General features: G+C 39.4%; 1 protein-coding gene across 1 annotated transcript; it reads left to right on the forward strand.

Moving 5' to 3' along the window:
• Nucleotides 1-1874: 1874 nt before the first annotated feature.
• slc6a11b (solute carrier family 6 member 11b) lies at nucleotides 1875-22132 on the forward strand. The gene is made up of 15 exons (XM_034082230.2): nucleotides 1875-2160; nucleotides 2868-3095; nucleotides 3638-3772; nucleotides 4032-4172; nucleotides 4346-4427; nucleotides 5972-6104; nucleotides 8526-8660; nucleotides 14588-14691; nucleotides 14981-15105; nucleotides 16096-16208; nucleotides 16612-16749; nucleotides 17409-17511; nucleotides 18210-18310; nucleotides 18735-18905; nucleotides 20061-22132. The coding sequence occupies exons 2-15, from the start codon at nucleotides 2885-2887 to the stop codon at nucleotides 20202-20204; spliced, it is 1836 nt and encodes a 611-aa protein (XP_033938121.1). The 5' UTR covers nucleotides 1875-2160; nucleotides 2868-2884; the 3' UTR covers nucleotides 20205-22132.
• The last annotated feature ends 2843 nt before the right edge of the window (nucleotides 22133-24975 follow it).

Here is a 24975-nt window from a genome sequence, read left to right on the forward strand (position 1 = left end):
CATTTTTGAAGCTTGTGAAGGGACGAAGACAGGCACCTCTCACTCGCACTCTGCTCTTCCAGCAGCGCCGCCCCCCTCCCTCCGGCTGACATTATGAACGTAAGAGTAAAGTAATCATAGATAACACGGCAGGATCCGTTACAGTTTGTTTTCATCTGATTTAAATTAAACAGAGTCTTGGCTTTCAGAATATTAAACTTGTTTCGGCAAATTCAGATGATAAATATAACTTTGAAGCTTGTAACGGCATAATTACAAGCGGAGAACGGAGTAATTTAACGCCACAGCAGGCACAACAACAGCCGGTGTTTCTCGTGAGGGTTTTCCCCGGGAAACAAACACAATACACACAAACGCAAAAATACACAAACACACACGCGTATACACGCACACTCGCGAGCTTCCCCTCCAAACGAAAATATCTTCCCTCCGTAGTATTTTGATCATTTGCTCCACTAATAACCAATCAGATCGATGGATTCCAGAGAAGAGGAAACTTTAAAGGCCTTTTTCTCAAAATGAGGACTCTGTGACAGTCATTATATAATGTGACATATTTCGCATAATATTTGGAGTACAAAAACAATCTTGATATCATTAGAAAGCTAGGAATCTCCTCTTTCCAACCGTGTATACAACTCAAAATGTGTCTTCGGGTCAATGCGACTGATTTCGATGGAGCAGGTCACATATGTTGTAGTTTAGATTCCTAAAGCTTTTAGTCTACCATCCCATCATTCAAGGGTGGTTTTCACTATAAGTAATTTTGTTGTTGTTGGACGGACACAATAATTTACATTTTTTTACTGTGTTCAATCTGAATTTACTTTAAAATAAAAACATCTATATTGATTCTGACACTTCTACATCCAACTCACAGGTGTAACCTTGCTTTGAGAAAAAACATTATTAATTTAACCCTTTTAGAAGGGAAGATATGGTCATTTGTTGTCTCTCTGATAATGCTGTACAGGGCAACATAAATAGAGGACTTGACTGCCCGAAAAAGCACAGTGAGTGTTTGCCAGCCGCTTTGGGTGGCCGTACTTTTTATGCAGGGCACTTCCTTTAAGCTTCTAATGACGTGTGACCCTTGCGTGAAGAGATCCTTAGAGACTAGGTCAGGCTTTTTGGAGTCAGGGAGTTCCTAGTGCACCGAGCATATCACGCCCGGAGACCAGGCAATCTACTTGTGTAAGCACAAACCGCACAAACCCTATAAACTCATTTTTAAGACATAACTAAAACTTGTTTTTTTGTCAAATTAATAAAATTTGGTGGTTTGACATATCAGATAATTTATGAGGATTCTAATCTGTAACCCTATATTTTCCAATGCTGATGTATCAAGCTCTAATACAGACTTGATATTAAAAATAAAATAAATGCTTTACATTAGGCCTACATGTAATTATTTTTTACATATTGTTATTGAGTAATCATGGAAAACATTTATGATGCTTGGTGCTCTACTTGCTAATTTGCAAGCTAACCAAACTAGCTGCATCTGCAAACACCAGTGTCTCTGGCTGGTTGCATTTAAATCTACAGCTTTAAGGTAGGCTATAGACATGATATGAAGGTATATTTGCAGGCTACATAATTTACCCTTTTTGCTTTTATCATCTCTTGGCGACTAAGCCTGGCCTATGCCACATGTAAACCAGATTGGGCAGGTGTAATCATTCAAGAAACGACTTCATTGTTCAGTGTTATATTTTTTAGAGAAACTCCAAAGTTCCTGTTTAAACTTCCAACAAACACACGTTTAACTGGTGTGGTGCCCGTATCCCCATGTCACCCTGCTCCCTGGGCCGTGGTTACGCTGATGCGAGAGCTAGAGTGGTTACCACCTGGCTGTTATCCAAGTGGAGGCGCTTGAGAGTGGACCGCTTGGAGAGTGGGAGCGCAGTCGCAGGTTATCATCGCCCGGTGCAAATATCTACCTTCACTCTGTCTGGGATCATCCTTTATATAGACGGGAGACTCAACAACACCACTTTTACTCAACGCGGATCCAGATTGTTCTCGTTTTCCTCTTTGTGTTTTTTTCAACCGCCCTGATCAGGCTTAACCACCCTGTGTTTTTGTAAAGCCAATTGTTAGTGCGCTTCATCGCGGGAGCCAAAAGGAGCTTTGCCACTGTTCAATAGGAGACTGGTGAGTGAAGCCACTTAATGCTCATGCCTCTGACTTATATTTGAATGATCAGATATGTTTTAGTTTGTTGTGTTTTTTTTATCGACTACAGTATAACTTTCTTACTCATGAACATACAGGTAGTGCAGTAGATATTGTTAACTGGGTTGATTTATTTTAAGTTGACTGTATGTCCACTAATTATGAAGTTATTGTTATGATGTATAACAATTAAATTACAGTGATATCAAGCAGTAGAGCTAGTCAGTGTTCTTAAAAGTTATTAGTTTAGTTGCAGGATGCTTAATGTTAAGTTTTCTTTGTATCTGCCCACCTACAAGCCTCCTCATTCTGGTTTGACAGCATTAATGTAAACATTTCTGTTTTCTGCTCTTCTTTATTTTATTCATGATGTTGTTACCCTTTAGTTAAATGAATAGGTAATGGGGTAGCACACTTCAAACCAAGCTGCTCGTTAAAAAAAAGAAAAATATATGGCTTATTAAAGAACCATGGTACATAATACAGTAAGTGAAATACATCTGACTTCTTTCAGTTTGTTTGAAACTTCACATATATAAGTGTGGACTGTTCAATGGGCATGGTTTTGCATTAATGGAAATGCCCCATTCAGATATTCCATGAAAAAAAAGTCACTCGGATCCAGGTTTTGGTTATGAGGTCACCTTTTATAATTCTTCTGTCCTTTTGTTTTCTCTCTCTCTCAGCGGGCTGCTGGAGCGTCATGACAGCTGAGAAGAGCGGGCCCGTTATAAACGGTAAACCAGAAGATGGCAGAGACCCGGAAGGGTCCAGCTCAAGTATAGAGAAGGGGCCGTACAATGAGAGGGGCCAGTGGAACAACAAGATCGAGTTTTTCCTGTCTGTGGCTGGAGAGATCATCGGGCTGGGCAACGTCTGGAGGTTTCCTTACCTCTGCTACAAGAATGGAGGAGGTAATGAAGTTTGCTTTGTCGGTTCTAAAAGGATCAACATACACTAAGTAATACAGGTGCTAGGAGAGGTTGTTGTATTATACCATTAGTAGATCTCACTTGAAGGAGGACATCAGACAGAGAGGAATGGAATGGCACATTTATGAAACAAAAACCAGCAATATCACCTCTGATTAAATACATAGGTAGGACAGAATTTGGTCAGTAAAATGCAAAAGACACATTACTGAGTGAAAGAGGGCAAAGGTGTTTTAAAATATGAGGGTCTTTATTATTTCATCCATTATGCAATAATAACAGAGGTAGGTTTGCTCATTAGGCACCTTTAGAAAGCACAGTATGCATCCATTCTTCATCCGAAAAAGGTCATTTTACATTAGAGTGGTATCATAGGCAGTGCTTTCATCTGAATTTTGAGAATCATTGCTTTCATAATCGATAAATGTTTCTTTTTTGGGGTTGAAGATTGTTTTGAACTATTATAATGTCATACACCTTATTCACAGTATCCATTCTCTGCATTTGCCTTTGTGTTCATAAAGGTGCGTTCTTCGTCCCATATGTCATCTTCTTTGTGTGCTGCGGTATACCCGTGTTTTTCCTGGAAACTGCCATGGGTCAGTTCACCACTGAGGGAGGCATCACCTGCTGGAGGAAAATCTGCCCGCTGTTTGAGGGTGAGAAAATATATCTGTTATCGGTGTGTGCTCATGATTTAAATAATTGATCAAATTACAATACAAAGACAAAGTATTTGGGGCTTAATAACTCAATTATTGCTCATTCACTATAAACACTGCTTTAAAAAATATATTTCCTCATGATGATCATCTGTACCTGTACAAACTCCTGCAGGTTGTTCTACTGTCAGTCACTGCAGCTGTGAATCCTTGCACGTTAGAGTTATTGAAATTCTGTATGTCTTTGCGTTTTCAGGTATTGGCTATGCAACGCAGGTGATTCAAGCTTATCTAAACGTGTACTATGTAGTGATCCTTGCCTGGGCCATCTTCTACCTCTTCAACTGCTTCACCACCGAGCTGCCGTGGGCGGCCTGCGGTCACTACTGGAACACAGGTAGGAGGAGGGAACATCAGATATAAGACAACATTATCCATAACGTTGTGCATCTTTTTTATTTCAAGAGTAAAACAGATAATACGTCCTAGGATTTAATTTGCAATGCCATGTCTGCATCATTACCTGCTATTCACTCTCAAATATAATAACACGCCATTTTATATCAACAGAGAACTGTGCCGACAGCTATGGAGAAAATGCCACCAACATTACAAACTCCAACTCAACCTCTCCAGTCATTGAGTTCTGGGAGTGAGTACAACTTTTGATTACATGTTCATTAGTTTTCATCTGGGTGCAAAGTGCCAATGCAAAGCATGCTGATGGCTTTCATCTCTGAAGGTTTGCAGTATCAATCACAGTTTGTATAAAAACAACACAAGGAGATGCTTTGTCAGTTCAGGCACGTGTCAAGTCCTCTTTTAATGTCATTATCTACTCAAATGTTGATATCTGAGTTAAACCCCCCAACTTTCTCCTAATAATTAGTCAGCCCTTTTTTATATATTTGTGTGTCAACAGGCTCTGGTAGGCCAGCTGTCTCCAAGCTAGTGCCATGTTTGTGGCAGCGGATCAGGCCTTGTCAGTGTGTAATGCTGATCACACTTCCTGTCTCGCTGCCAGTGGCTGTGTTTACATTTCCTTTTAAAAGAAAATGTATAATTTATATATTGCTGTCAAGTAGCTAAATTAAAATTGTAATCCGTGTTTTCGTGTCAAAATCCAAATGATTTACATGATTTGTGTATTGGTAATGAAAACATTAGATTCAAGCCAGCAACATGAACCTTACTCCCGAGAGAAGACACAGCCAAAAGACAACCACCATGGTGTTGGCACGAATAGCTGGCTCTTTGCCAAGAAGGACTGTTATATGTTGTACTGTACAGTAATTACAGCATAAACAAACTCTCATATCAGAGCAGGATGTTACACTCGTCTTATATTAATATGTAGGAGCTTGAAAATAATTTTAAAAAACAGATCAATTAGATCCCTGAAAAATAGTTTGATAGATTGATAAACACATGTTTGTAGGATTTATTTCTGTTTCCCTGCTGTCGCGATTTGTCAGACTGAACTGACCAAGACTTCCAAATCGAGGAAACATTTTAATTTTTTTGACCTGGCCTGTGGCCGGCCACCAAGAACATGTCACGATGATCAATGGCCGGTCAGGAGCTCCGGGGGTGAACTCGGTGGCAAAGATTTGGCAGCACCATGTAGTTCTGTAGCTGTTCTCATCCTCTATCAATGCTGTTGCCTAGCTTTGCTTCAAAAGACAGGAAACTCTCTGATGAATCACCCCCGCCGACAAGCTTTGATGTCATAATCGCTGATAATGTGCCCTGTAATGTGCACCTGCACGGCACACCTGTAGCTGTATCACAGGGAAGAACTTTTCTGAATCGACCGATACTATGAGTCATACACTATAAGCTATTGGACTCTTTTGTCTTGAAATCAACAATTACTAAATACAAATATTTGTTTCCAATTTTGTTTTTTAATCATCATCGGATCATATTTTTCTAAATCCTATCAAATTGTGGTTGCTTCCTCAATCGCCAGGCTAAATGACATTACCCTTTGCATAGAGCTAATTCAAGTTAACGTTTATTCTTTATCATCCTTCCTCTGTGTTGTCTAACACAGTTTGCACTTAACACATTAAGAATGATATTAGAAAGTCTGCAGAGGCTCTACGTGTTATGTTCACAAAGGCTTCTTCTTGTCACACGTGCGTATGAACTAAATCAAATGGTAAGTAATCTGTGTTTTCTGTGCCAAATCAGACGCAGAGTTCTGAAAATATCAGATGGTATTGAGCACATGGGGGGAATGCGCTGGGAGCTGGCCATGTGTCTGGCGCTGGCCTGGTTCATCTGCTACTTCTGCATCTGGAAGGGACCCAAGTCAACTGGCAAGGTGAGACAATGCGTAATACACGTTTACCATGTGTGTGTTAGTGTATGTGCGGTTTGAACCCCGCAAATTGACAAAGTAGTAGCGAAGTATTACATGGTGTTATTTTGTTAACACTGCATCCAACTCATGATGGAGGGATTACTATGTGTCTGCATGCTACTATGCAGTTACTGACCATTTTCATTCAGCAGTTTTAATGTTCGTCTTGCACACTAAAACTTCCACAATCTAAAGCTCTTTCCCTCAAAACAACACTCTCACAAAGCCAAATGCATTCCCTCTGCAAATAGAGGACAACAGGGGTGTCAGCATCACCCTCTTCTACCTTTCCTCCCATCCCTCTATCCATGTTATTGTCCTCATTGAGTCCCTGCTAGCAGCCTTGAGGTGGACGTGGGGACTCTGCACCTTGCTTTGGCTGTTCTTCTCCCCTTTAGAAACTCCAATGAGTCAATGAGCCAGAATGAGTAAAGAGATAGTTTGGAGTAAAAACAGAGAGGGAATAAATAGAGTAAAGTAAAAAAGAGGAGAGGTGTGTGAGGAAAATGGCTTCACATTGTACATGACGGGGGGGAAAACATTGAGGTGGCAATGCCTATATCTCCCTGAAGTGTCTTTGTCTGGCTGTAAAGTAAGAGGGGAGAAGGCTTCTTCGGCTGGGCTTTAGCAGCCGGTCCAAGATTGATTCCTGTATTCACTGGAGGAGAGGAGAGCGTTCATGAGGAGCATGCAGAGTACACCCTCAGCCTCTGCCTCTTCTGCCTCTCTCTCTCACTCACTACAGCTCGCCCGTTGTAAGGGGGAGGTGCTTTCTTCTCAACAGACCCTACAGCCCATTCAGTTCCGACTCTGCTAAGCTGTTTGCTTTTGTTGGTTGTGTTTGCCAGCCATTCCCACATTTAAGCCGTCCTGTTAGATCTACGGCGAGGCAGGGGCAAGTTTGACCAGTACATTTGTGGTGGCTTTAATGTTTACCCATGGTGAGCTGGATGGAGCATGTGGAGCATCAAAAGTTCATGGAGCGATTGAATATTGTCCTTTTCATCTACAGAGAGATCGAGAGAGAGAAGGCGTGAAGGTTTAGGATGTGTGGTCGTTTTATTTGACAAATTAAAGGAGGGATTTGCCCGGCAGGAGACAACTTTTCCCACACTCTCCCCTGTAGGCTACTATAGGATTACCAGAGCTCGGAGAGCACAGTCTCACTAAGTCTTCAGTCTTTACTGATCAAAACTACTGTAGGATTTTTTGTATATTTTATTTGGGGTTTTAAGATGAAGAATGTTTAGTATAATCAAAGCAGAATGTCGCCGTGTTATGATATATTGAGGGTAAAATTAAATGTAACTTCTCTGCAGTTCGAGTAAGGAATAACCTGCATGAAATGCTTCAAAACCTGCAACAATATGTGTGTTTCCCACTTAAAAAACGAGTTTCCATTCACAAAACTTCTGTTTGCAGTTGTACTGTGATGTGACCAGGGATGTACTGTACGTGTAATTGAAGTGAGCGTGGAAGTGAGCGTTGAGGCCCGTATTTGTGAATGGTCCACTTTATCTTTGCCTGTAGTATATGCACACCCATTTCACTGTTGTGAGTGAAGTGTGTGTGTGTGTGTGTGTGTCTGAAAGAGTGTGTTTGTGTGTGTACACTCGTGCACTTCTGTGCGTGCTTCAAAGAAGAGCACATTTTCCCACACTGCCAGCATCACTCCTCTGGGCTTCTCCTGTTTAAGAGACGGGGCCAGAGGAGCCTTCTTTTCTTTTCAGTCTCCTGGCTTGGCTCTGTTCTGTCCTGTTCTGCCCTCAATTGGACTTTGACTGGATTCCAGCGAGCCAGGGGATGTATGTTGCCCGCCTCTGCCTTCCAAGAGACCAGGGTCTTTGTTCAAGGGGTTTCTAAAAGTCTTGAGATGTCGGGCACAATTCTGCAAAACCTGAATAGTTAAATAAAAAAGAAGTGTTGGTTTGATGGTTAGCAAGTTCTAGCTACTGTACTGGACTGAATTAACTGTATTAGAGTTGACTCTAGTGCTGTGCATGACACCGTAATAGATGTACTGTATACTTACAAAACATGAGATGCAAAAACGAATACTAATGTACTCCTTGTTCTAAGTTCTTCTCACATATCTCTCCACTCATGTTTCTTATCCAGTCTAGATGTGTACATTCCTTCAATGCCCTCTCACCCTACTGTCTGAGAGGTTATCATTGAGCTGTCCTGTAGTTCTGGCACTTGTTGTCTTTATTGAATGGATGGATGAGGAGGTGGACATGTTGGTTATAGAAAAACATTTTTCAGCTGTGACCATCATACGCAGGTATTTTTTGCTCTGCACAACTTCTGGCAGTGACTCAGTGTCGGCTGTGATCTGTCCATTGATACATATTTCAAATCTGTGCATGTTTACACCTGCAGGTTGTGTATGTGACAGCTACCTTTCCTTACGCCATGCTGTTGGTCCTGCTGGTCAGAGGAGTGACGCTGCCAGGAGCGTGGACGGGGATCAAGTTCTACCTCTACCCGGACATGTCCCGTCTCTCTGACCCTCAGGTAGGCCTGGACCCTCTGTATCTCTCTCAATGTACTGGTAAACGGCTCAAACGTATCTGCTTCCTTCCTTCTATTAAAAAAAAGAGACCCGTTGGCTAGCTGTATAAATAAAAAAAGATATATATATACTGGTGTATAACACTTTTTAGCTGCAGGTGGCGCATGTGTCAAAGTTGAATAGTAAGAAAATACTGCTCTTGTCTGTAGATGTAAGACATCATATTTACAGATAAGACTCTGCAGAGTGGCTGCTTTTACTTTCCCTTCTGCTGCTCTTTCTGAACTACACAAAAAAAAACATCCGGTTGTTGATGTTTTTTAATGCTGCACATCAAGTAAGCACCTAACCTTATATAAGACACGCTAAATACTGTACATAATACACACATCTTTGAAACATGACCTATACATCTACTCCCTTCTATGTTGTTATTGTTTCCTCTGTTTATAATTTAAAGCAGCAATAATGTTAATTTGATTGGTTGACTGAGTCCAATTGCACTTTGTTTAAGCTATGACTGTTTTATCTTTGAAAGAACAAACTGTTACATATATGAATGTTTTAAACTTTTGCCGTAATTTACCCAGTGGCAGTTATACAACTCTGGCTTAGTAATATGGAGCCAAGATTATTATAGCAGAGCTGACACTTCATGTCTGTGATGAGATGATCAAAGGTCAAGAAAATGGTGAGCCTTCAGAGGATGGAGAAGAGCAAAAGTTCAGAATTTGAGGCTAATGGAGGTGATGCATTGATGTATTACACACACACACACACACACACACACACACACACACACACACACACACACACACACACACACACACACACACACACACACACACACACACACACACACACACACACACACACACACACACACACACACACACACACACACACACACACACACACACTGATCTGACTCCTTGACCTTGCCTGGAAAAAGCAGACAGCTTGGGTCGCTAGGCAACAGAGCTCAAGGAAATGTCAGTGGAGGGGGTGTCATGACAACATGAATGAAGAAAGATGAAGAGTTTGAGTGAAAAATAGAGAACAGATCAGAACACAGGAATACTAGATCCATGGTCCGTGTTCGATTGAGATTGTTTATTGTAGTAGATATATGGATAAATAGATACATTTGCATATTTTTTACTGGGGAAATCAAATATTAACACTGAACTATTGAAAAAAAACAATATGGAACAATTTTAAGTTCTTCTCATTGGAAAACTTTCTGACATGACTTTGGTATTGACCATTCATTTAAACGGAGATTGTCCTACACGGTACGTCCACACAGCAGCTTTTCAAAAATCTTGGAGCTGGGCGTGTCTGACAGAATCTCCCGCCCCCGACATACAAAGCAAAAAACCCCGGGGATTTTATGCGAGCAATATATATATATATATATATAAACTCCCCAAACAGGCGAAAACCTACCAGTTTCACCCACTGTCTCTGCCACCTCCCTCCATGCCTGGTTCCTCCGGTTTGTATTCCGTTAATAGTTCTGGTCGTAAAGAACCGGGTGATTTGCTTCCGTGATTTCTCGTTTGGAATATGAGAAAATGAACTGCGGTCTGGTTCTCCCTGCTTACACGCGGTTTGATTGGCTAGCGCTTCTACTGTCAGATTTGCATAAACGTGTTTGATTGGCTGACGCTTCCAGCTCAGCTTCAAAAGTTGAACATTGCTCAACTTTGGAATCCTGGAGATCCTGGAAAGCCTGGAAATCTTCGCTTCGCTCCCCCACAATGCAGTTCGGCGAAAAGCGAGGCAAAGTGACGTCATCCCCATTCAAAGTCAATGGGCAGAGAAGCGTTGGAAGCGTTGGAAGATTCTTCTAAAGCTGCTGTGTGGACGTACCGTAAAGCTGCTGTGTGGACGTACCGTAAAGCTGCTGTGTGGACGTACCGTAAAGCTGCTGTGTGGACGTACCGTAAAGCTGCTGTGTGGACGTACCGTAAAGCTGCTGTGTGGACGTACCGTAACTTGGCAAACCTGCAAGCTTGTTAACGATGTATGCATGGGACCCCAACACGACCAACATTGGGCATTTTACACTTTTTACAGTTTTACTATTTTTTAAAACTTAAAGACAAAATTGTCACAAAAGGATTATCTTATTTAGATGCATTTGTTGGCATGCCTGTGCAGCTAAGTAGCTTTCTTCCAGCTATCTATCATTCGGTTTCTTCTTGCTGCTCCTTTTCGGTCAATGGTATGTTTACAGAGATATGTTTTGTTAACAATTATTATAGATTAAGTTGTGCATACCATGAACGGAACAAATACAAATGAAACGAAAAACAAAAAATGAAAGGTTCAAGAATGGAGCACATCACTAAGTTTACCAATGAGATAGCTTTAGCCTCACACTTACTAGGTAAATATCATGTATAAAGCCTTCAGTGCAAACTAAAGCGATCAGCTAGAAACATAAAGTCGGCTTGAGACAGCAGTTTACCAACTAGCTAGCTATGTTAGCTCAGCTGATACACAGCTGATAAACTCTCCTGCTGACATTTCAGCAGGCAAAAGTAATGGTTGCAAGCTACAGAATGAGAACAAAATCAGTTTTGATCTGCCACTTATCATTGTAAGATGCAATGGATGTGATGACAAGGAACATTACAGCCCTGGAAACAATTGAGTCAGTGTGTAATTTTCCTGTCAAGTAAGACCATTCTTTCTTTTTCATTTGGACAAAGCAGCTCCTTGTGGTAGGAAACTGTGTTCACAACATTTTGGCTTGACTTGGACTAAATGATACATTATTAAAAGAAACTCTTGATAAACTGCCAGTTCACATTTTTGTCATTGCATTTTAATTCAGAAAAGTAAGCCTCAGTGACTATGGCAGAATGTAATTATTTCCCCAGACGTTGTCCAGTGAGATAACTGTTGCATCTGTAAAAGTAGTAAAACTAGAAAAAGAGAAGCAGGGATAGAGATAGATGGTGAACAAGTGAGACAAAACAGAAACAAAAGACTCAAGCAGGCACAGAGAGACTGAAGGATGGTGATAAAGAAGTGCTGCTGTTTGGCAGAAGAAGACATTACTTCTGACACCAATGTTAAATTAGCTTCCTCAGGGACAATCAAGGCTCTGTTCTGTTCTCCAGGATGTGAGGAGTGTGTGTGGCTGCGTGTCACCGGCTCTTCTACACCCCTAAACTCCATCATGCCTCCCCTACTCTTTTCTTTATATTACCTTTCTCCCCCTCTTGCTCACACGCCAGCATGCACTTTGCATCACTTCCCTCCTATCCTTCCTTGTTTTCTTTCCATGCCCTGTACATGAAAATATATTGCTTTTAGTGTCTTATCCCCAGCCTCTCACTAGTCAAACAAACCTTGTGATTCCCTGCTTATTCCCAGAATCAAAATGGTCTTCCCTTCGTATTCAAAAATAGCAAGGCCAAGGATATTGTTGTGTTGGTACCCTCCTTCCTCAAAAAACACCAACAACCAGACATCAGCAAGACAGTTATATAATACGCCTTCTTTGTAGACTTGATAAAGACTCACATGTTCAGCTTAATACCTGCCCAGCACCAAGTGAAAGCGTTTTACCAACATTTTTTGGAAAAAACATTAGACAAGAATGTTGCTACTTGACAGCAGCAATATGCACATTTGTAAAATTACAATTAAGACAGCCAGGTTCCTTTATTCTCTGTCATATTTGATCCTGTCTCTAATCGTATAATGTGTAGCTAGCTGTGTGTTTAGCATTTTGTCACATCACATTATCTACTCCTACTGTATGCAGAAAGATGCGTATGCAGAGTTTTCAAGTTCATCTGCTAAAGGAGGACAGTGTTTCTGTCTTTACTTTGAAACTAAGTTTGACACATATTACGAGCATTATGTACTTTTTGAAGTAAAGAAGAACAAGAAAACATTTGACTGTTTAGCTGAACCTAAAGAACATCCCTTGTTTACTCAATTTCGAAGGCCTGCCACATCCGTACATTGCGATATAACTTGATGAATATTCCGTACATTTAAAATTTCATTTATGAGGAAAATCTGGCTGATTCATTTCAGCCAAATATGCTGTTGCTCTTCATTTATAAATATCTAACTTTTGAATACAGAGAGTGGGACTTGAAGAGCACCGAGAGCAGTACATTTACAATACAAGACCGCTATCTTATGGCCAATGTCATCGAGCTTTCACACAGTAGAAACGTTTCCTGGAGCCACAGTCTCAACATTACCAAACACAAGCTGGCCAAATTAGGCACAACATCAACAAGTGATTCTCTCTGAGCTTGGGCCTTTAACGTTTCCCTGCGCTGTGCGGCCATCAGCCGAGGGTGAACTAAAGGGAACATTAATGAACATTAGGAGAGAAAGGCCTGTTCTTCCACAGGAACAGTCCTGTGTTTGTGAGGTCACAGAAGTTACCGTGGTTACTCCCAGGAGGGAACGAAGACCGTGCGTTTGTTAATTGTTTCTCGGTAGGGAAATGAGATTAGTTACTGAATGGTGATGTGAGAGAGTTTTCAAAGAGCCATGCTGCATTAGGTTTGAATTGGCTAGCACACCAGGCTATCCAGCGGGTTTAAGGGTCCTGTGCTAAACTACAAACTAGTTTTATAATGCACATTTTACTGCTCCACTGCCTCAGTGAAGAACCTTACATGTGTAAATCCACATGCTGCCCATGAATCAAAATACTGTGAATCATGTCCACATTATAATAATTGGCTAAATAGAAGGTAATTAAGCTCTTCAATTATACTTCAACGCACTTATAAAAAGTGATATTGAATTGCTTGTATTAATACAGGGAACTATCCAGAAGCTTTCAATACAGTACATGCTGGAACAAGCCAGGACTCTTAAGAGGATTAAACAGATTGAGAGATTAAGAATAGCGACCTTTAATGATCGCTGCTGCATAGAAATATACTCACAGACATTTCATCTTTGCAGCTAATTATTGACCAACAAGTCTTCATACAGTAAACGTCAAAATAGGTTGTTTGTCAGTGTCATAGTCACATGTTGTTTTGTGAGTTACATCATGTAGCAAGCTCCTTCCCCATTCAGTACCTGGAGAGGACACTGATTCTTTAAATAACCCCACACATTTTACTGTCAGGAAAACATGAACATCCGAATGTGTTAGCCAGCCCAAAAATACTTAATAAAGTATGTTTAACTTCCAACAGTTTGTAGTTGAGATTTTACAATTCAACAGTTAGTCTTTTTCTGTAGGTTTTAATAGATTCAAGTATTTGACAAATTATCACCATGCTTACATGTATTTGAATTACTCAAATAGTCTATGCTACACAAATTAGCATAGGTTAAGTGAGTAATTAAGTTCCACAAAAATATTCTGAATACAGTACGTAGGTTTGTTTATCATAACATAACCTGTTAAACTTCTAGATACAAAGCAACACAGTTGCAAATGTTGAATTTCAACCTACAAGCTACAAATACCAATCCAAAATGTACAAACAATGACAACCAATGACAATGCTAATATGTTAAAGTTATGTGCACATTGATACATTTTTAAGACTCTTCACCATTTACATTTTGCGTGTTAGCACCAGTTTACCGTTTTTAAATGTTATTTGTCAATTTGTAAAAGTTTATGCCACAAGAAACTGTTTAATTGAACATACTCTCACAATACTCTGTTAAGTATTTTGAAGGTACAAAAGTGAATGTTTAATTTAAATTATACTATGCTCATCTCTCACCAAAACAGAATAGGGAAATATGGATTTGTGGGGCAATGGCAAAAAATCAGATGCCTTTAACAGTTTCTAGAACTTTGATTTGCATATTACTTAAATATATCTTTAAAGAATAACGTTGGCTGTTGGAAAAACAGGCTTCCTGATGGCTGTTTTCACTCGTTTACTGTATATCCATGCCACTTTCCCTTCAGGTATGGGTAGATGCTGGAACCCAAATCTTCTTCTCCTATGCCATCTGCTTGGGTTGTCTCACTGCTCTGGGAAGTTACAATTCCTACAACAATAACTGCTACAAGTAAGATACAATATGAATACTACACTCTTATATTGATGAATGATAATAACAGAAAGTAAAAAATGTTGTCTTTCGTATCTTTGAATAGATTTTTACTTGCCAACATAAAGCCCAGCTGGTAGAAGGTGATTGATACGGTGGATGGTCACATAATTGAATGTTTTCGTTCATCACGCAACATGTGTGTATCTGAGGAGAAATGCCTGTGTCGTCTGTAGTGTACGGTCTGGTAACGGCTCCTACAGTACAGTGAGTGTGACCTTCTCTTTCTGTCTGTCTTGCTCCTCAGGGACTGCCTCATGCTGTGTTGTTTAAACAGCGGCACCAGTTTCGTAGCAGGTTTTGCTATCTTCTCTGTGCTGGGCTTTATGGCCTACGAACAAGGTGTTCCCATCGAAGCTGTGGCAGAGTCTGGTGAGAGAATAACCATCATGTTTCTTAAAATGCAGAACTGCAATGAAGCCGTATACTACATCTGAGGATCACTGTTGAGTAGAGAAGGCCTGTCAGAGTCTTTGTGCTGAAATGGATAAATGTTTTCATTCATATAACTCCACACTATTCACCTAGGCTCTTAGACCACCACATTATGAGGTATTCAAGTCAGTATGAATGATTTAGTGAATGTGATAGAGCGAGAGATTTGAAATGTGTGTCTCAGGGCAGGGTGAGGACATAGTTTGGTGTTTTAATAATGATTTTTCTTCAAGATTCTTTCTCCAAATGTAGGTTTTGAATTAAGCACTGCATGTCACCTGTTATTTTGAACCAATCAATCTTAGTTTACAACTCTATCCGATATCATTCATGTCCTCGAAGACAGGATTCTCTCTGCTTTTATTGCTTCCCTGTACTTCCAGTATGTGTTTTTTTTTTTTTAAAGTAAAACTGATTGATACATATCAAAAGCTTATTAACCAACACTTTGCCCAGTGAAATTGTACAGGCTGCTGCATTGTTTCCTGTTGATACATTCATTTATAGTGATAATGATACAAAAAACACTACTATAAATTATAATATAAAGCAAAAATCAAGCCCAAATAATTAAAGACATCCCCCATTAAGCACAAAAGGAAGAACTTAAACGTCTGGAGAAAGAAGGAAGAAACATTAGAAAAGTCCATAGAAAAGCAGATGTATATATTAAACACATATACATATATAATAGTAACAATAACATGATTTCAAACTGTAGGCACTGTCAAATAGATGGCTATATCTCCTACAATCCTCAGAGTTCACATACTGAAAGAAATGTGGGAGAAGCCTAAAAGAAAAGGAAATGTTTGTTCCATGCTATGGTCATTTATCTTTGGCCTCATCCTGTCTTGAATTGTTTGAAAAACTCTCTCTTGCTTTGAGGAGACTCCTGTATGTGAGTTCTTTTTTGGGGGGATGCAGGTCCTGGTCTTGCATTCATTGCATACCCCAAGGCTGTTACTATGATGCCTCTGTCTCCGCTTTGGGCCGGCCTCTTCTTCCTGATGCTCATCTTCCTCGGTCTGGACAGTCAGGTGAGAATTATGGAGAAAGTTCGCTCACATAATAAATGTAAAGGTTTATAAAGATGTGCAAGTAAAGATACATAAAGGAATAGGGGGGAGATCAAATGAATCAGTTGTTACTATGATTATGTATTGACATTGACCTACACTTTGAAATATTTTCAGTTGGTTTGAATTCAGTGAACCCTAAATAATGCTTTGAGTCATATAGTCTTTGGAACATCAATGCTTACAATACTGATGAAAGACTTTTTGTGTGTATATATATGATATGAACTAATAACTATGATTTTGAATGTTTAGCCACTGCAGAATAACTGTTGTATTAAATGTGTGATAGTTTTGTCAAGTCATCTATCTTATAACTAATCCATGCTGTTTCCATTGAGACAATAATGTTTTTTTTTTGCAGTTCGTGTGTGTGGAGAGTTTAGTGACAGCTGTGGTGGACATGTACCCAGATACCTTCAGGAGAGGCTATCGCAGAGAGTATCTGATCCTGGGCATGTCCGTAGTCTCCTTCCTCGTAGGACTTATCATGTGTATGGAAGTAAGGCTCTGTAAAAACATATGAACATCTACCTACAGTAATATAAATATAAAATGGACTGTCAAAGTTCTTTTTATCAGGTTTCAGATTTCTTTATATGTGGTCATCATCACCATCACCATCACCATCACCATCATCATCATCATCATCATCATCATCATCATCATCATCATCATCATCATCATCATCATCATCATCATCATCATCATCATCATCATCAATTCTCACTAGTATCATTGTCCATATTTTACTGTGTATTTTCTGTTTTGCTTTTATTTTAAATTTTTTATTTTTTGTCAGCTTTAATTCACGGGAATTTCATTGGTTGGGTCGGTAGAGTGGATGATACAATCTGAGCACCACCATTGATACTGTATTAAGATGTTTGTTCCAGTTTCAGGTTGAGATGACAGATATTCCAAACAATTATTCCTTTTAATATCCAAGAATGGTTTCACAATGATAGCCAATGTGGCCAATGAAACAAAAACAACGATAATGCTGTTATGAGGTCTCTATCTCAAATATGCTGAATGGGATAAGAGCAAATAAATGTGTGTATATACTGTGTAACAGATGTATTTTCTATGTGAGCTCACAGAGTCTGATGCTCATACGGTGGCTGTGACGGATAACTGACAGCTGTCTTGTCTTATCAGGGCGGAATGTACGTCTTCCAGCTGTTTGACTCCTACGCTGCCAGCGGGATGTGTTTGCTGTTTGTGGCCATATTTGAGTCCATATGTATCGGCTGGGTGTATGGTAAGATCACATGAACATAACTAACAAATCTTTTTTTTAATAAATTCCTTAACCTTTATTCCTACAGTCAACAACAGCCTTGTTTTTGTCAGCCGAAGCAACTGTCACACATTCGACCACAGAAAAAACTGTTTTACCCACTAACACTGTATCATGCTTTTACCCTCTTTGCTGCTATGATATTTCTTCTCTGCCCTCTGCTGGAGAATGAACTCAAACACATGCATCAGTCACAGAGTGTTATATAACGCTTACAAATCTTAAAACTGAGATATTTTAAATTATATTGTGATATAAAAGCAATGTCAAAGGTTGCCATTCTGCGTTTTTATCAAGAAAATATACAATAGTACTGTAGTGCCTTTTTCTATTTAATAGCCTCTCCTGCGACGGAATTTTTATTTCTATCATATTATGATATATAACATACAATATAATTATTGTCTAATTTCCTCAGACAAATTTAAACAAACCCATTCATATCAATTAAGTAAATAGTAGTTTACATGTAGCAATGCAACATGTTTGTTTGTCTGTTTCTCTTTCCTCAAATAAACGTACGAACCACGTTGAATCCACATCTGGCCAGTAGTTCTGATTAGATGACCACGTTTCTTCCACACTGTCTAAAGACATCAATCACGTCATTATCTGTGATGACATGCAGAATCTCTGAGTGACACTTGTTTGCATTTCAGGTAGTGACAGATTCTACCTCAATATTGAGGACATGATTGGCTTCAAACCCGTCTTCTTCATCAAATGGTGTTGGATGATCCTGACCCCAGGCATCTGCGCTGTGAGTCTGACCGCACACACAAAATCAAGCATTAACAGTAGCATCGACAACACATCATGGAGACAAACTCAGTAGTGAAAAGAACAGATACTTTTTTGTGTGTGTTCAAATTAAGTTTAATCCTTTAGTTGTGTAGTTGTGTTTCCTTTGGGAGCGCGTGCCTGTTAGGATCTTCGCTCACAAAATTGCTGCTTGTAGTGTCTCAATAAACTCTCATTGCTATAGGGAGTTTGGTTGTAAAGTTAATTACCCAGCAGCAAACGTAAACCACAGTCATTGAGCAAATGCATGTTCGCCTCAAACACAATTTCTATGACTTACTGTATGACCTTTTTCTCCTTTTTATATCAAACTAAACCTCATACTTTTTCAATGACACTGTATACAACAAGTACACATTGAATGTATTTTTTGTCTTGTGCAGGGCATTTTCCTGTTCTTCCTGATTAAGTACAAACCGCTGAAGTACAACAACGTGTACACCTATCCTGACTGGGGCTATGGTATCGGCTGGTTCATGGCCATGTCCTCGATGGTCTGCATCCCTCTGGGAATGATCTGGAAGATCGCGACGACTCCTGGCACCTTTGCTGAGGTATTTATGAAAACTCACCGAAAATTCCAACATTTTCTTTCTGTAAACTAAAGCAGTAATACTCATGCCTTGTTGCATGAAGATATTTATAATGTCATAGTTAAATAAACTGTAAAACCTTTGCATTAGTTTGATTTCCAAATTCATGTTTACATTCTTCACTCTCTCATATTGCCTTTTTTCATGAAGAACATTGACAATAGTCATGTTTGCCCACGATAAGTAGCAATAATTGCAGTTTAGTCAAATAGAAAAACTTGGTTTAGTGTTTTTAACTAATCTACGAGATGATTTCCCAAAACAAAACACAGTGTGGATTACACAGGTTTGCACGCGTGACTGACATCATCAATGAGTGTGCCTTTTATGGAAAAGTTAAATAATGCAAAGCCAAGTCTGTTAAAGTGCTTGTGCAAAACAGTATATAATATATAATATAATTGTTATACAACTTTCATTACAGTCAGATCTTAAAATCAGAACAGCGTTAGTGAGTGTTTTACAAAAGAGATGCAACCTTTAACGCCTTTAGCATAATAAAGGAAATAACTCAAAGTAAGGTCTTTCTCCCCTTTGACTTTCTCTGAGGAATTATGGCACCGTTTGGTCAAATCTCCCATCGTCGCCTGAGGAAGGATTCAAAAACAGATAGCAGGTTTATGACGAGAGATTATCAGTATCGGCCTCTGGCTTTTGGCAGAGCTGAGGCATGATGAAAAGTACACAAATGATATCAGGGACTTGTTGATCAGGTCTTAATGAAATCCACATGGTGTACAGAGTGTAGGCCCATATAGTGCACAGTAGAAATCTACAGAGAAAACTGATAAATTGATTTGGAAACAATACCTATATTATTTCTTGACAGCTTCATATATTTTTAAATAGTGAAATGGTGTGGGTTATTCTGTTAGTTAGCAAGTTATATGGCAAGATTCATTCATTTAATGCCTGGAAGATACATACTTTGTTATTTAATTTAAATATAGGTCGGTCCATTCATATGTTTTATTTTTTATTTTGGATGGTTATTGTTACTTTTCTTAGTTTTAAGTATGACTCGATGCACAAGCTGTATCTGCCCTTGGCCACTATACGATATAGAATTGTTATGGGAGATTAAAAGATATTTATCTTTCTCCATGCTCTCTGCAGAGGATGAAGAAGTTGACGACTCCCAGCCCCGACCTGAAGATGAGAGGGAAGCTCAACGCCCTCAGCCCTTACGCTGCCAACGATGCAAAACTCAAGGTTGATGCGAAAGTATCCACCATCTCAGAGAAAGAGACGCATTTCTAACCGACCGCATGACCAACCCACCAAGCTGCCTGCCGTCTTCACAATAAGACCAACACATGGAAAGTACAGCAAACAACAACAATATCTACCAATTCACAAAACAGGAAATGTAACAAATGATTTGGAGTGTTATTTTGTTTTGTAAAAAAAACAAAGGAAAAAAGGAAAGCTATTACATGATTTGTAGTCTGTTTCTGTTTTGCACAAACTTTGTTAACACATTTGTTTTTGTTGTTTCAGTTAACACTGTGTGACTCAATCTGCTGTTTCTTTCTTTTCTAACCATTAATATTTTAAAACCAGTTTGGCCAACGTGCTGTGTTGTGAAAGACTTACACTGTACATGTACTGGCAAGGTGCTGTGCCTCTCTATTAGGTACGAGGTACCCACATGTGATTCTCTAGATGTAGCAGCTTGGGGACCTTTCAGCATAGTGTGTGTTAAGAGGATACTGCACTTTAGGAGGACACGTACCCTGAAGACCCCTGACAGTCATTTTGAGTTTTTAAACTGTTGTTTATCTGAACAGCCATGACCCTGAAGGTCTTTTAGGGCTTTAGTAATTCTAATTTACATGCATTCAATACTGTTGCTATGCAACATAGCCACACATTCTGCTTACTGGCTGTAATTGAATAATATTATTAAGATATTGATCATCACATTAGGATGTATTATGTCCTTGAGGGCTTTGCTGATTTCTATGGCACTGCTCTTTATGAAAAAACCTTTCTGCTCTGTAGGGTTTATATTGAAGGGCAAATAACAAGTCAAACCTGTAAAACCATTTGCATTTTTCTTGTTTTGAGGTACAAATCTTCTCATGGCTAGAAATGGTGAGTGACTTGCAGGCTGACTTCTCTCCTCTAGCTGCCCTCTTATAAGTCGTGGGTATCTGTCATTTCACAGCAATTACGCTGAGCCTAACACAGAGTGGCAGACGCTCTTCCACCCCTGCATTTTTATTTCCTGTTCCGCCTGTAAAAGAGAAGATGAATGCAGATGAGCATTTCAAAACCCATCTGTCTCCTTATCTCCCCCTCTTTTTATTCTTTCCCCGCTGTCCTTCTTTCTCATCTTCATCCTCTGCTTGTCCGCCCTTTTCAATGTTTTGCCGCTTCTGTCTTTAGCTTCTCTTCTTTCGCGTCTCAGCAAAGACCCGGCCCTTGTATGAAACTGTGAAGCTGCTGAATGCTTTGTATTTCTTCTTTGACTTCAGCGATAGTCTTTCAATTGATTAGTCTCTTTGTGACCTTTTTTTAAACCCCACTGAAAAAAATAGATATCTTTTAGTTTTGCTGTCAGAGCCACTGCGGGGGTGAACACACAGTCTGTTCCTGTCATCCATTTAATTGCGGTAAGAGTCAATGAGCTGGTCTCATTGTTCAGATCAATCTCAGTCCATTGCAGTCTCATCCAATGACTTGTCCTACCTCCCCCTCTTTGCTTTGTCTGACTCTCTCATCTCCCCTTCTCTCTTCCCTGTGTCCTTTGTTTCCTGATGAAAATGCAATCAGAAGAAAGCATCTGAGGGGATGAAACTCAAATGTGTCTCTTTACAGTTTTTCAGGAGGAGGCAAAGAAAGCAGGGAAAGAAATAAGGAATTGATGAGCTGAGTAAGTGTGTGATCGAGTGAGTAAAGAGAGAATAGAGGAAGTGTTAGGAGACTGAAGCCCCTCCTGTCTAAGCTGTGACATCCTCTTAAACATGTGATTGGTCCCACTCATTTGGTTGCATTATGACATCTTCACCTCCTCACTGATGTTTGTGCAAGTTACTAGTTGTGTGCTTTGGATTTATAGCCTGCTGTTTAACACTGATCATGTTGATGCATATTTTTACATCTCATTCTAAAAATCTGTGGTCTATTTCTTGACATGAATGATGTTTTAAAAGAATTGCTGTATTAAAAAGAATATGATCTTTGTTTTGACTTTTGATATGTCGCTCAAATGATCATGTCATAGAATTGAAAGGTGAAATGAAAAGTGTTATTGTTCTGAACTATTCTACACACATTTTGGTATTCACAGGACATGTGAACTGCTTACCTATTTTTAAGAATAAACATACAGGAAAAGGGATTGGGAAGACTTTGGTCTTTTTATTTAGCCTAATCTTTCATTTCAGCATCGCAGTTACCCTTAAAGGGAAAAAGATCACGCTTAGATACTGACATTTCTTTCTTAAAGTCCTTTGAAAGAGTTTCAATGCCTACGTATTATGAGACTTTATAGAAATAACAGTTTAAGATAAGATGGCAGAAGTCCAACAGAGCAACGGGATAATTGACAGACACAAACATTACATAATAGGATGGGGGAAGAAATGTTGTATGCACATTAAACATAATTTGGAATACATTAAATGAGTTTAAATCTGTTGGATTTGTCAATTTCCTATATAAATTTGTTTTGTAAATGTTGTACATGTAGGTTGAATGTATTTGATCACTGCAAAGGCTACATGAGAAACTATTAAAACCCCTACACATCTATAATGAGCCCACATAGGTGTTTTCACACAGCCTGGTTGGATCTCTTCTCAGGACTGTGTGGGTGTTCAACACTGGGCTTCAACATATTTCTCACCTTAACTTTGCACCTGTGAAAGCAGGAGCATTTTATTTGTTATTATTACAGAGGGTTTTGTGAGATCACATAATTCCCTGCATAGCTCCACTCTACTTCACCTGAGTGGAGGAGTAATCAGCCACAGACACAGTAAGGTAAAGCACAGGTTTGAACAATAAAATAAAGGAAGCCTGAATTCAGTTTAGCTGCTTTGAGTTCTGTGTCTAGTGGTGCTAGCTCTGTCAAGGTTGAGGAAAAATAGGACCCAAATGCCAACACACTCTCACTCCCTAAGCGTCCAATAGCGACGTTTGGTCAGTGTCCGTGGCGTCCAATTGTGACGCTCCTAGGCTCCTTCAGCGTCATAAAGAGACGCAAATAGCTTTCAACTGATTGCAATGTATTCCCATCTGCGTCGGGATTTGACGCTCATGGACGCACGGCATTCGTTTATGTCGGCTGCCCTTAAAGGTAATGTGAGCGTCCATTCCCAGGAGTAAAGGATGGCAGAAGACACTACACTACCCAGAATCCCCAGCTATCGTTTGGACTACACCATGTGCTCTTGACAAATCCCGTGATAGTCCTCAAGCTCTGTGATTGGAGAGTGTGCTCCGAGGGTTAAGCCGATTCTCGAACAGCACTTGAAATGGGATGGAACCACGGCAGACTGTCCAAAACTGGATTTGAACGGGTCCACCGCGTCCCCCCTCCCCCACCCCGTCCCCAGAACTACACATGCTGGCTATTCTGTTTCGCAACATGTTCTCTATGGCACGTCTCTACTGGGAGTTGTAGTTTTAAAAGACGTTTTCGTATTTCCCATAATAAGAAGTTGCCAGTATTAAACTGTGTACATCCCTGGAGGTTTAGGGGAAAGGAAACACTCACATTTAAAACATATAATTAATAAATGGGTGAAAATTGCTTGTGCCCATTATGGGCAGTATTACTATATATACACACATGCCAGCTAAGGTCAGAAGAGCTTTATTTAACAGCTGGTCTTATGTGTGTGACCCCTGTGATAACATTACATTACATTAATTGATAAGCCTGAAACATGCACTTGTCAAGGTTCAGAGGCACATTGTGCAAATATGGCAGTAGCCATCGATCAGCTTAAGATAAGATATACTTTATTGATCCCAAGTTGGAAAATGTGCGTTACATCAGCATGTGTAACAGTTAAATATGCAGTTGTGTTTATTTGAAAATCATTTAGTATAATCACATAAATCCTGTGTTTTATATTCAACAATTCTGTGTTCTTTATTTATTGATTGTTCAATACCTGACAAGGCCGGAGATGAAATATCTACATACATCTATAAGAGTATAATACATTATGTATAATATCAGTTAAAATAAGTGCTTCAACATAGTTAACATTGCTGGAGGTATGCACAAATATTGATAGATGTCTTGTAATGCACTATTGAGGAACCTGCAACCCAAGTTTTTCATTCAGTGCAGAACTACACCACAGTTGTGTAGGCCTATATGACATGTCAATAAACCTTAGAAAATCTTGAAATCTTGAAAGGGATGTGCAAAATAGTCATTACATACAGTCTTTAATTAACAATTAGTAGAGAATAACGAGTAATGAATACTTTATAGGGATCGTATTAATATCTAATAATAAAAATATTGAAATTCAATAACATGCTTTAACCACCAGGTGTCCCTTTATATCAACTGTGCACCTTTATGGTGTAAATACAGCCTATCTACCAATTGGATCAAATATAAAAGTCAGCCGAATTAGTGTTGATACTGCAAGGAGACGCGGATTTTGTTAAACTAATATGTTTAGGCTGTGGACCAACACTATACATTGACGGGGAAGGGGGTAGCAATAAAGATAACACCATTAAACAGTTACACAACATAACAGAAATAATATCGATAGCAGCGTTCCTAGCAACCACCTTGGTAACAATGAAAACGTCGCGATTTCCTGAAGTAATCTTCGTAATAACTAGCAAACTAAAGATCATGTACATCCACTGCACACATAATCTGAAATAACAACTCATATTTCTCGCATCAAATGACATCAAAACGCATTTTAATGGCCAAACTAACTTTAAAATAGGCATTTTACACCTAGAATAAAATGAAGTTCGGCCATGTTTTCTTTTTCTGCAGGGAGACATTTGAAGATCACGTGACATAGACGCCAGCCATCGG

This window comes from Pseudochaenichthys georgianus, chromosome 5, assembly GCF_902827115.2.
Source record: "Pseudochaenichthys georgianus chromosome 5, fPseGeo1.2, whole genome shotgun sequence".
In the NCBI taxonomy this organism is placed as follows: Eukaryota; Metazoa; Chordata; class Actinopteri; order Perciformes; family Channichthyidae; genus Pseudochaenichthys; species Pseudochaenichthys georgianus.